The following is a 12374-nucleotide window of genomic DNA, read 5'->3' as shown; positions in this document are numbered from 1 at the left end:
AGGGTCAGTTCAGCACCTCGCTCCAGTGACATGTGTTAGGATATAGGTATTCAGGCCTGCCTGTGAAGGCCTATAATTTTTTTTTTTATCATTTACCTAATTATAGAGGCATAAAATCCGTATAAGGGCCGTCTCTCACTGTGACAGTCTGAGGCCCTGTTCTTAAGGTAATGCCTTTGGCCAAGTAACAGAGGCAGCCATGAGCTGGGAAGTGAAGGGTCACATCGTCCCATTTCAAACCCGTCATATTGAAATCAGGCAATCTGGGGCTGTTAGGAAGGTGATCCGATCTGTCACCTCCAGAGAAAGGGAAGAGCCTAGACGATGTACAAGGAAATTTAATTTGATAGTTTTCTGTCTGGTAAGAACTCACTTATCAATAGACACGGTTGGGAAACCCTTGTTCTGTAATTCTAGTTCCCACTTTGCTATTGTTTCTTTGCATGGTCTCTGTCTGGTTCTGTGATTGTTTCTGTCTGCTGTATAATTAATTTTGATGGGTGTAAACTAATTAAGGTGGTGGGGTACAATTGGTTAGCTAATTATGTTACAACATGTTAGGATTGGTTAGGCAAATTTCAGTAAAATGATTGGTTAAGGTATAGCTGAGACTGTTACTATATAAATTAGGGCCAAACAGGAATTAAGTTGGGCCTCAAAAATGAGGAAAAGGAACTTGGATTTAAGCTGCTGGAAGTTCACCCCAATAAACATCAAATTTTTTTCACCTTCGGACTGTGGGTGGTGTTGTTCTTTGTTCATGCAAAAGGGACCAGGGAAGTGGGAAAGAAGCTCTCTAACACTGCTTCTCTATCAAATCCAGTTCATGCTCCCTCTCTTATTCCCTCTCCTCCGCTCGCAGTTCCATGACTTGCTTCTGGGCTTTGATTTCTTTATCTTTCAATTACAGGGCAGCTTTTTGCCTGGCTGCTTCTTCCGCCATGGCCCTCTGGTGGCTGCTTTCTGTCTGGCTTCTTCTGCTGCTTATTATTTTATCTGTAATTAATTCTACCTCTCTCTGGTGCTCTTTCTCCCTCTCTTCTGCCTGTAACCTGCAGAGCTCTAACTTCTCGGTAGCTTCCCTTACACTCATTTTCCCACTTTTCTGTCCCTACTTCCCTTGCCTGAAATAAGAAAACAGAAAATAACAAACTGGTGACCACTTTGACTGTTCTCTAGCCAACACACTTAAAATCAGCACCAGTGTCTCAAAGCGATAAGCTGTGCACATGACTCTGCTTGCTGCACCACAGCGATGGGTTCCCCCACTTTCAGTGTGCCACCTGAGGTACTGGGGTTCCACTGAGCCCTCCGGTTCCACCAGCTTTGGCTCCCTCACCCTGTCCTGCCGAGCCAGGCCCTCAAGCCTCCTCCAGCACACACACAGGCACGGACATACCCAGCTGCAGAAAGACACAGACGCTGAAATCGGTACTGCATGGGAAGGCTTTCATCTAAGGAACTGCCAAGCAATCAAGTGCATGCCCCCTCTGGAGTGTAAACCCCAAATGCTATTGTCCTGTGCTGCGCAGAGAACTGTACAGCACAAGCTAATTGAAATTCCCTCTAACAATATGGGAGATGAAAAACATGGGCCATCTATTCCATCCTGGCCTGTCACTGTCCCTTCTCTGGCTAAATCGCCAAGGGCTATGAAAAAAGCTACAGTCCTGGCCCTTTCTGAGTGCTCTGGGTGCAGAATGACCCATGGGTGCTGCACCAGCTGTGGACAGAGGCTATTCAAGGGGCACAGTCATTCAGTTCTTATTTCCAGCTTGTAGCAGTGATGGAATACGCTGCTGGCTTGATACGTCTCTGGTTGCTTCCAAATCATTGGAAAGACCTCAGTCCATTGGTTAGATGCCCCTGTTAGTATAAATTCATAATCCAGAGGCTTACGCCGGAAAGAAGCAAAATGGAGGTGTTTCTATTTATAGCCTTTTATAGCGTCTGCCATGTGGAGGGAAACCTACTGTTTCAAACACAGCCCTCAGCACAGCTAGTGGGAAATTACAGGAGACAAGTTGGGGTTTGGATCACACGGGCAACTCGAACGTCCATGCTTAATTTTGCTTAGTCACAGCAGGAAATCATTGCCAATACCCCAACAGAACATTTCCAGGACAGTCCATTCAGTGTAGATGGGCGTCTCCCATGATCCATTGTCAGTTAAGTGTTTCTTGATGAGCCCTTAATTTGAATAGTCCCTCTGTTAGCCAAAAGGGCTCGTTTCCCCCTGGAGCTTACCTAATTACACCAAGGAGGCACGGAGACAGGAAGACGAGTACCACACCCTTTATTGATCGGTCAGCTGAGCGGGTGCTCTGATCGGCTAGTGCCAGAAGAGAGACACACCCCACAAGCCCGAACGGGCCTTTTTATAATCAGTAACAAACAACTTAGCCTACGTTTGTCTACGTCATTTGGTTGACCTGTAGAACCTGTACATGCATCTATTAGGGGATAATTGGATACGCAGAATACATATATCATTTTGTGGGGGACACAAGATACATACAGCTGTTGAGGATACATTTGTCATTCTGAAGGGTACAGCTGTTGAGGATACATTTATCACGATAAGGGGGAGACAGGATACATCTATTGACCCTTTGTACTAAATACTTTGGAGACTTACATGGGAACACAGCTGCATACACTTGGGGAGCCAACATATACTTGGGGAGCCAAACAAAACTGATAAGCAATGCGCTGAAATAGGCCTTTGTTCTATCTAGTCCTTGAAGCTTTCCAACACCTCCAAGATTTGCAGGCTAATTACTTTGTGGGCATTACCCCAGGAGCAAACGTTTGAAATCCAGGTATAGACACAATAGTCATACTTTCAAATACAAAAATGATACAGGCATACAGATAGCACAGCCATAACCAGCAAATCAGAACCTTTTCAGCGACAACAGGGGGGAGGGATAGTTCAGTGGTTTGAGCATTGCCCTGCTAACCCCATGTTTATGAGCTCAATCCTTGAGGGGGGCCATTTAGGGATCTAGGGCAAAAAATCAGTACTTGGTCCTGCTAGTGAAGGCAGGGCACTAGACTCAATGACTTTTCAAGGTCCCTTCCCATTCTAGGAAATAGGATATCTTTATTATTATTATTTACATCTTACATGTCACATTTTGTAGAAGTGTGTTGCAAATATATAACAGCAGTGGCAAAAGTGATCTATGTGGTCATATTTTGATCAGAGAACATCACATTAACTCTTACCACGACCCAGCTCTGGTGAGGCTGGGAGGCGGAGCCTCAGGGGAAGTACAGGAGCAGGGAGCAGGGCCTAGTGATAAGAGATGTGGGCGAGGGGCTCAAGGGAAAAACTGTTGCAGCAAGTCTGAAGCAATGCAGACACCAGCAACAGGGATGTTAGGGTGTTCATGAGTAAAGCAGACTGGTCAAGTTGAGCACAGGAGACCTTCTGTGTTGCAGAAGACTGAATAAATGTGACCCTTCAAAGGGAGCTCTTGTTTTAAATATTCCAGGCTGAGAGTAAGGCATTGCAAGGACATTAGTAAGAAGAACAGGGCGCATGCAGGGCCCCCTCAAGCCTCCAGGGGTCACTCTGCGGTTGCCCTGATCCGCACGGACATGGCCAGAGTGTGCTGTGCAATGGGAAGCTGTTAAAGTCAGGCAGAGGTTAGCCAAGTGCAGAGGCTACTCTAAACTCTGCTGTGGCATGGCAGACAGGGTGCTGGAGTCTCAAGCTGGCAGGGAAAGCAGGGGCAGCAGTCTTGGTACATCAGTTGGTAGTTCCCAAGGGGGTTTCTGTGATCCAACTTGTCAAAACTACTTCTTATAACACAAGAACTAGGGGCCACCCAATGAAAGTCATAGGCAGCAGGTTTAAAACAAATAAAAGGAAGTATTTCTTCACACAACACTGTTAACCCGTGGAACTCCTTGCCAGAGGATGTTGTGAAGGCCAAGAGTATAACAGGGTTCAAAAAAGAACTAGATAAGTTCATGGAGGAGAGGTCCCTCAATGGCTATTAGCCACGAGGGGGAGATATGGTGTCCTGAGCCTGTTTCCCAGAAGCTGGGAATGAGTGACAGGGGGCTGACGTCCCCCATCCCCCGGCTGGAGCCAGGTCACTGCAAGTGTCAGGAAGCTCCTGCCACAGCTGCGGGGGGTGTTACCTGTAGCCAAGCACAGAGCCACTTGAACCCCCACCAAACGGGACCTGCCCCCGGTAAGCGCCCTGCACTGCAACCCTCTGTCCCAGCCCTGATCCCGCTTGTGCACCCAACCCCCCAGCCTGCTGCTGAACCCTAAGACCCACCCAGACCCCCACACACCAACCCTGAGTCCTCTCCCGCACCAAACCTCCTGCCCAGACCCCGCACCCCCACCCCAACCACCTGCCCTGAGCCCCCTCCTGCACTCCAAATGTCTCATCCTCAGACCCACCCCAGAGCCCGCACCCACAGTTGGAGCCCTCACCCTCTCCTGCACCCACCCTCCTGCCTCAACCCACAGCCCCCTCCTGCACTCTGAACCCCTCATCTTTGTCCCCACCCTGGAGCCTAGGGGGCCCCACAAATTCTAATAGCCCTGGGCCCCCAGAAGATTAAATCCGGCCCTGCTCACATATCACTATGAGCTAAGTTACTCAGGCTTTGCTCTGGAGATAGAGAAACAGAAATGATCCAAATTACATTCTTTTAGGAAGCCAAGGGGCTCATGGGACCAGTGGTGTGGCTAGAACAGGAAAACTGGGTGGGCCCAGCTTTCAGGAGCCCCAACGCCCCCTACAGGGGCAGATTAGGGTTTTGTGTGGCCCTGGCTCAACCTGGAAAACTAAGGCTCCCTTTCCATCCTATCTGCAGCCCCCCTCCTACGGGAAAATGGGGTCAAGGATGCAGGGGTTTGCATCCCGCGCTCCTGCCAGGGAGTGGGGTCAGGGCATGCGGTCAGGCAGTGGGAGCTTATTCTGCTTCCCCCACCCGGCAATTCTGAGATGCTGGGCTTGCCCCACTGCTACCGCCCAGTGTTATTCCAGTGCCCCGACCCACTCTCTGGTAGCCGGGCGGGGGAAGGGGGGCAATTCCACCCACCCGGACCTCGCTTCACCGCAGGAGTGGCAGGTGGACTGAACGGAGCAGGGTGACACCATTGCCCCAGGACCAATGGCTAATCCACTACTGTCCCAAACCCACTCCCACGAGGCACACCCCCATCTGGGGCAAGAGCCCAGGGAATCAGGGCTCCGGATTGGCAGGAGAGGGACAGAGCTGGGCACCAAGCTGGAGTCAGGAGTCCCAGCTGGTGGATTGGGCTTGGATGCTAAGTGGGTGGGCCCTGGCCACCGAGGCCTACCCATGGCTACACCCCTGCTTTGACCCAGCCTTGTTTCCCTGTATCTCTGAGAGCATCGTCCCATCTGTTTGCCCTTTTCTTGTGGAAGCAGCTTGTGCTGAACCCCGTGTGAGCCTAGGCCCTGTCACCATAGTGCTCTGTGCTCAGTGTGTTTCGGGGTCAAGGTGTGAGGATGACCTTTGCCCTCAGACTATTCCCTGCCAGCCAGACCATATAAGATGAGGCTACTGTGTCTGTTGCTCCATTGTTTGCAAAGGCTGCGAACTCCGGTCTAGTGACTGTGCTGAAACTCCCGGCATCCCCGTGACACTCCTACACTCCCCTCCGAAATCCTTCTCCTTATTCCTTGTTCCTCATGGAGAAGGGAAGGGTCCTCCCCTACTGGAAGAATCCAAGGGAAATTTCCATGCCGAGAGCCTTGTGGAATCTCCCTTTGCAGCCCTACACCCTGGGTTTGTAATGCAGGAAAGGGGCTGCCAGGGAGTAATCAGGCCCCATATTATTATTCTATTTTATTTTATTTCAGCAAGATCATAGCTATGATGGCATCATTGTTACCATTCAGCCACCCTTGAGGTAGCCATGTAACTAATCAGAACCATTCAAACAGTGATGACAAGTCCGGATTCCAGGAATAGAGCCTGCAGCAGGGCTCGCGCTGCAGTCCAATTAGGTAGCATCACCCCACGTCCCCTGTGATTTGGCCTCCTGCAGTTTGCTATTGGCCGTGACAAGGATTAAAGTTGGTTCACACGAAGCCAAGCAGCTGAGGTTCCCTGATGGCCAAGTGGCCCCCAAGGGAATGTGCAGACATGCTTCATAAAGGTACTTGCCTCCGTATCTGAACAGATACTGCCTGCTGCCTCTGCTGCCTCTCTGATGGTTCCTTGTCCTTTGGAGTGAAAACCTCTGGTGTCAGTGGCTCCCCTTCTAGCAGGAATTAGGTACGTTGGCAGGTTTCACTGTCTTTACAATATGTAGAGAAGGGTAAAGGCTGAAAGCTGTTTAAATCTGAAGTTGTTCTGTGCCACCACAGCGAACTCAGCTGGGCTGTCAGAATGACTCTGTAATAGGGGCAGCAGGACAGGCAGCAAGGTGCTTAGTGGGTTATTCAAGTTTACACAGAAACCCGAGCTTGGAGTGTTAAAACCCTGATGCCTCAAGGGGTCCGATTTCTACAGGTGCCATGTGCTCTGGGCCCGTTCCTGCAAGGGACTCAGTGAAAGGAGACCCCACGGAATGTCAGTGACTAGTTCTCAAATCTACTCAGGTTTATTTGCTCCTGGAAATGTAATCAGCAAATGCATTTTCAAAGCTTTTATTCTCTGGCTTGATTGTGAAGACAGGAATTCAGAGCTGCATTGCTTTGTGGTAACAGGTCCGAGAGGGCATATTTTTGCCCTATAGTTACTATAGTTACAGTTCAGCTGCAAATTTGACACCATCAGCTCAGTATTAAACAAAGACTGTGAATGACTAGCCAACTAGAAAAGCAGTTTCTCCTCCCTTGGTGTTCACACCTCAACTGCTAGAAGAGGACCTCATCCTCCCTGATTGAACTAACCTCGTTATCTCTAGCCTGATTCTTGCTTGCATATTTATACCTGCCTCTGGAAATTTCCACCACATGCATCTGACGAAGTGGGTATTCACCCATGAAAGCTCCTGCTCCAATACGTCCGTTAGTCTGTAAGGTCCACAGGACTCTTTGCTGCTTTTTACAGAACCAGACTAACATGCCTACCCCTCTGATACTTTACTGCTTAATGGTTTTGGCTTTGGAAAGTGTTTCAGAAGTGCTCCACATACTGTTTGCAATGGGTGTGTGCTATTAACTCTTTGTTCAGTGGACATTTGTGTGATACTGTGTCCTGGTAACTGACTAGAAGCTGTTTCTAACACTTATATTCAGGGTCGTACACTCAATAACTCTGCAAGACTTCTGCAAGACTTTCCAAAAAGTCATGAGAGACCAGAACTGCTGGTCTGTGTTTCAGCAAAGAGTTTAGCTGAGGAGCAGGAAAGGGGTGTGTAAAAGACATTTTATCTAATTGACCCCCATCACTAATTACATCACCATGGCTGAAGTAACATTCAGAGTCATGCACTCAATAACTCTGCAAGACTTGTGCAAGACTTTCCAAAAAGTCATAAGAGACCCGAACAGCTGGTCTGTGTTTCATCAAATAGTTTAGATGAGGTGCAGGAAAGGGGTGTGTAAAAGACATTTTATCTAATTGACCCCCATCACTAATTACATGAACATGGCTGAAGTAACTTGTACTCTCAAGTGGATATTAGTGCAATACCAGGGTTTGAAGTATTGACCCATTTGTGATGCCAACTCCTCCCCTGCCCAGCTGAAATACTGTCAGTGTTAACTTGTAATTTTCCAAATATCTACAGACCGTTGCATGGGGAGAGGATGCAGGTCTTGGGGGGATAAAGAGAAGCCTGTAGGATGATCGAAGTCTCTGGATTCCATCAACGTTGGCCAGGCAAAGCACTTCAGCATCTCTTGCAGGGTTTTCTTTGGGGTCAGAGTGTATCACTGGATGCATTTGCTAAGGGTGAGTTAATAAAGCCTGGTTCTGATTGAATTTACACATGAAACTCTGGTGTGAGGCTGTTGATATCACTGTTATTCAATTAAGGACCTGACCCTAAAAATTTATCCCATATGCTGGAAAAAGGCAGTTGCATAATCTGAACTGTGAGGAGTGCACAAAAAAATAATTCATATAATGAAGCAATAAAACACATTGAAAAATAGCTTCAGTGCAGGACAGATAAATACAATGACCATATTCACCATGAGCTTGCCATGTATTTACATACATGGCATGATACAAGGGGCTAGACGCAGAAGTGCAGGGCCAGAAAGGGTGTCTGTGTGAAGGGTATAACAGAGTTCAAAAGAGAACTACATAAATTCATGGATGATGGATCACTTGAAGATGACCTGTTCTGTTCATTCCCTCTGGGGCACCAAGCATCAGCCACTGTCGGAGACAGGATACTGGGCTAGATGGACCTTTCGTCTCACCTAGTATGGCCACTCTTATCTTTTTATGTTCTAAGGTCACAATGGTAAAATCATACAGTGCTCAAGAAGGCTGTGGAAATCACAGCCACAAGATATCAATGGGGCCAAGAGCGTAACAAGATTCAAAGAGGAACTGAGTAATCAGAAAATCCAATTACAGTCGAGGATTGTTTTAGAAAACTTTTGGAGAGGCCCTAAACCTTCCTGATTTACGCGATAGAATATGTCTAATTAGTGGGTGTCAGGGGAAAACTCCCTGGGAGCAGGTTATCTTATAGCTGCCTATTTCAGGGCTTCTTTCACCTTCTTCTCCACTAACTGAACATGGCCACTGGTTACTGGGGTAGATGGACTACAAGTCTGATCCAGTCTGGCTAATCAGAAACATGTAAATCCTAGAGTAAGTTTTTGCTTATCTACCTTCAGCTCTGGGAGTCTGTAGGCTTGAACTGAGAGCAGAATAAATTATTGATAAATATAATCTAATTTCTTATTTCTTTTCTTTTAGAAAGAACATTTCAGAACTCCTCGGACCTGCCCAGTACAATATGTCAGCTGTCAATGAAACTAAATTTAAATCTGTAATATTCCTTCTCACCAGGCTACCGAGTCATGGAGATGCACATCTCTGGATCTCTATCCCCTTCTGCTTCATGTATGTTATTTCAATAGTAGGAAATTCAATTATTCTGTTCATTGTAAAAACAGATCCAAGCCTCCATGAGCCCATGTACATTTTCCTTTCCATGTTGGTCGTCACAGACCTTGGCATATTGATAACGACACTTCCGACGATACTGGGCACACACTTGTTTAACTCTAGGGAGATCAGCCTCGATGCCTGTTTAGTCCAGGTCTTCTGCATCCACTTGCTTCAGTGCATTGAATCCTCTGTGCTGTTGTTGATGGCCTTTGACCGCTTCATCACAATCCATTACCCGCTGAGATATACTTCCATCTTAACCCTGCTGAGAATAGCCAAGATGGGACTGGTGGTTATGATAAGAGCCATGGTCATAATACTTCCACTTCCCTTTCTCCTGAAACGGTTCCAATACTGTCGAGCCAATGTTCTCTTCCATTCGTACTGTGTGCACCGGGAGGTCATGAAGATGGCATGTTCGGATATCACAGTCAACATCATCTATGGATTGTTTACTAAACTGTCCCAGATGGGGTTGGACTCGCTGCTCATCTTCCTCTCTTATGTGATGATCCTCAAAACAGTGCTGAGCATCGCATCCCACGAGGAGCGCCTGAGGGCCCTGAACACCTGCGTATCACACCTCTGTGCCCTCCTGCTCTTCTACACACCAGATATCAGCTTGACTGTGATACACTACTTTGGGAAGGGCTCTTTACCGTTACTTCAGATTGTCCTGGGCTACATCTCCTTGCTTCTCCCCCCGCTGATGAACCCAATTGTGTACAGCGTGAAAAGCAAACACCTTCGTGCGAGGATAATCAGGGTGTTCATCAAGTGAAGGGTCAGTTCACCACCTGGCTCCAGTGACATGGGAGACGAAAAATATGGGCCACATATTCCGCCCTGGACCCTTACATCCAAGATGACATGAGTTACTGATCCCAAGGCAGGCAGCAGCATTTACAGAGTGACTTTTTGTGGAGAGCCAGGGGATTGGTGGGATTTTGGCCCATAAAGAGCCGGATTCATGGTCACTTCAACCTCACAATTCCTGTTGATAGTCAATAAAGGGAAGGAATGTGGATGCTGTTTCACATTACTGATGGCCTGTCATTGTCACTTGTCTCTCTAAACATCCAAGTGCTATGAAAACAGCTGCAGAACTGTTCTGCTGTCACAGTTCTGGCCCTTTCTGAGCACTCTGGGTGCAGCACGACCCATGAGTGCTGCATCAGCTGTGGACAGGGGCTATTCAAGGGGCACAGTCAGTCAGTCTACCCCGGAACACTCAGATGCTAATGACTGACTGGTGTCACTGTCAGACACATGATTAATGCAGGAGCGACACTAATGATCTGACACACAGGAGTCCTGGTAAGAGACTCAGGCCAAGGTTCCCTCCCCTTCTGCTCCATTTGTGCTGCACCAGCAATGCAAAACTGTGGAAACTGGCCTCAGCTCAGGCCCAGCGATCTCCTATCCCAACCCAGCCCATTCAGTGTAGGGTGAGCACCATTTCAAAAGACAGAAGAGGGACACAGATCCGGACTCCTGTTCCCTCGGTGACCCTGCTCCTGCCTCCTTTCTTCCCCCTGGAGGCCCCACTCTCTACTCCTCCTCTTCCACTCAGGCTCCACCCCCAGTCCAGGCCAGAAGCCAGAGCCGGGCCATGGAAAGAGCTGATCAGGGAGCTAGAGCCTCTGTGAGGAGCCCCAGATCCTCCAGCTGCTCTGGGCAGGGGACTTGGGGGACAAGAGAAAGCCCCAGCCTATGTCTCTGCCTGTCAGGTCGCATCCCCAGAGAAGTTGGAGAGTCTGGGAATCTCCACAGCAGCCTGGGCTCTCGGGGTAGATGTAACTGTTCTGTTGTGGGTCACAACTGTGAATACTAAATTCAGGACAAATTGCTGAGAAATAGGGCAGACAGACCCCAAAAACTGGTGATTATTCTCCCATGAGATATAGCAAAGCAGCAACACAAAGTGAAATTCCATTTCACCACACTGGCTAACAAGAAGTCATAAAAGCAGTTTCCTTAGATATCCCAGTCCTTATATCCCCATCAAAAACACTAGATTGAAAGATGCGTGGGTCTTTAGAACCAATTTAATGTACGAACAGGTTCATTTGATCCCAAAGGACCAGCCGCACAGACAGGTGAATATATAACTCAGATCTTACCCCAAAATCATGCTGATGTCAATCCTTTGCTAGCTATAATCTAAATATTTATTGCAAGAAAGAAAGAAGTGAGAATAAATATTGGTTAAAGGAGTCAAATACATACAATAAATGGAAAGTTCTTATTTCAGGCTTGTAGCAGTGATGGAATATGCTGCTGGCTTGATAAGTCGCTAGTTGCTTCCAAATCATTGGAAAGACCTCAGTCCATTGGTTAGATGCTCCCACTAGTATAAATTCATAGTCCAGAGGCTTGATCAGGAAAGAAGCAAAATGGAGGTGTTTCTATTTATAGCCGTTTATAGCGTCGGCCATGTGGAGGGAAACCTACTGTTTCAAACACAGCCCTCAGCACAGCTAGTGGGAAATTACAGGAGACAAGCTGGGGTTTGGAATCACATGAGCAAGTCACCCGTCCATCCATAATCTTGCTTAGTTACAGCAGGAAATTATTGCCTATACCCCGACAGAACATTTCCAGGACAGTCTATTCAGTGTAGATGGGCATCTCCCATGGTCCATTGTCAGTTAAGTGTTTCTTGATGAGCCCTTAATTTGAATAGTCCCTCTAAGATTTGCAGGCTAACTACTTTGTGGGTAAAAAGAACAGGAGCACTTGTGGCACCTTAAAGACTAACAAATTTACTGCAGGAGCAAACATTTGAAATCCAGGTATAGAGACAATAGTCATACTTTCAAATACAAAAATGATACATGCATAGAGATAGCACAACCATAACCGGCAAATCACAACTTTTTCATAGACATCTTACATCTCACATTTTGTACAAGTGTGTTGCAAATATATAACAGTGGTGGTGAAAGTGATCTATGTGGTCATATTTTGATCAGAGACCATCACAGTAGCTCTTACCATGCCCCAGCTCTGGCATAGCTGGGAGGCGGAGCCTCAGGGGAAGCTGAGCAGCAGGGGGCAGGGCCTAGTGATAAGAGATGTGGGCGAGGGGCTCAAGGGAAAAGGGGTTGTAGCAAGTCTGAAGCAATGCAGACACCAGCAACGGGGATGTTAGGGTGTTCATGAGTAAAGCAGACTGGTCAAGTTGGAGCACAGGAGACCTTGTGTGTTGCAGAAGACTGAATAAATGTGACCCCTCAAAGGGAGTTCTTGTTTTAAATATTCCAGGCTGAGAGCAGGGCGCCTGCGGC

The 12374-nt window shown here is 47.6% G+C and overlaps 1 protein-coding gene across 1 annotated transcript; it reads left to right on the top strand.

Annotated features, from left to right (window-relative positions):
• The first annotated feature begins 8929 nt into the window (after positions 1-8929).
• On the top strand, positions 8930-9865 carry LOC120395532 (olfactory receptor 51G2-like). Its single transcript, XM_039520001.1, has one exon. The coding sequence runs from the start codon at positions 8930-8932 to the stop codon at positions 9863-9865; it is 936 nt and encodes a 311-aa protein (XP_039375935.1).
• The last annotated feature ends 2509 nt before the right edge of the window (positions 9866-12374 follow it).

This window comes from Mauremys reevesii, linkage group 1 (genome assembly GCF_016161935.1).
Source record: "Mauremys reevesii isolate NIE-2019 linkage group 1, ASM1616193v1, whole genome shotgun sequence".
Taxonomy (NCBI): domain Eukaryota; kingdom Metazoa; phylum Chordata; order Testudines; family Geoemydidae; genus Mauremys; species Mauremys reevesii.
This window is presented reverse-complemented; position numbering and strand designations above follow the sequence as displayed.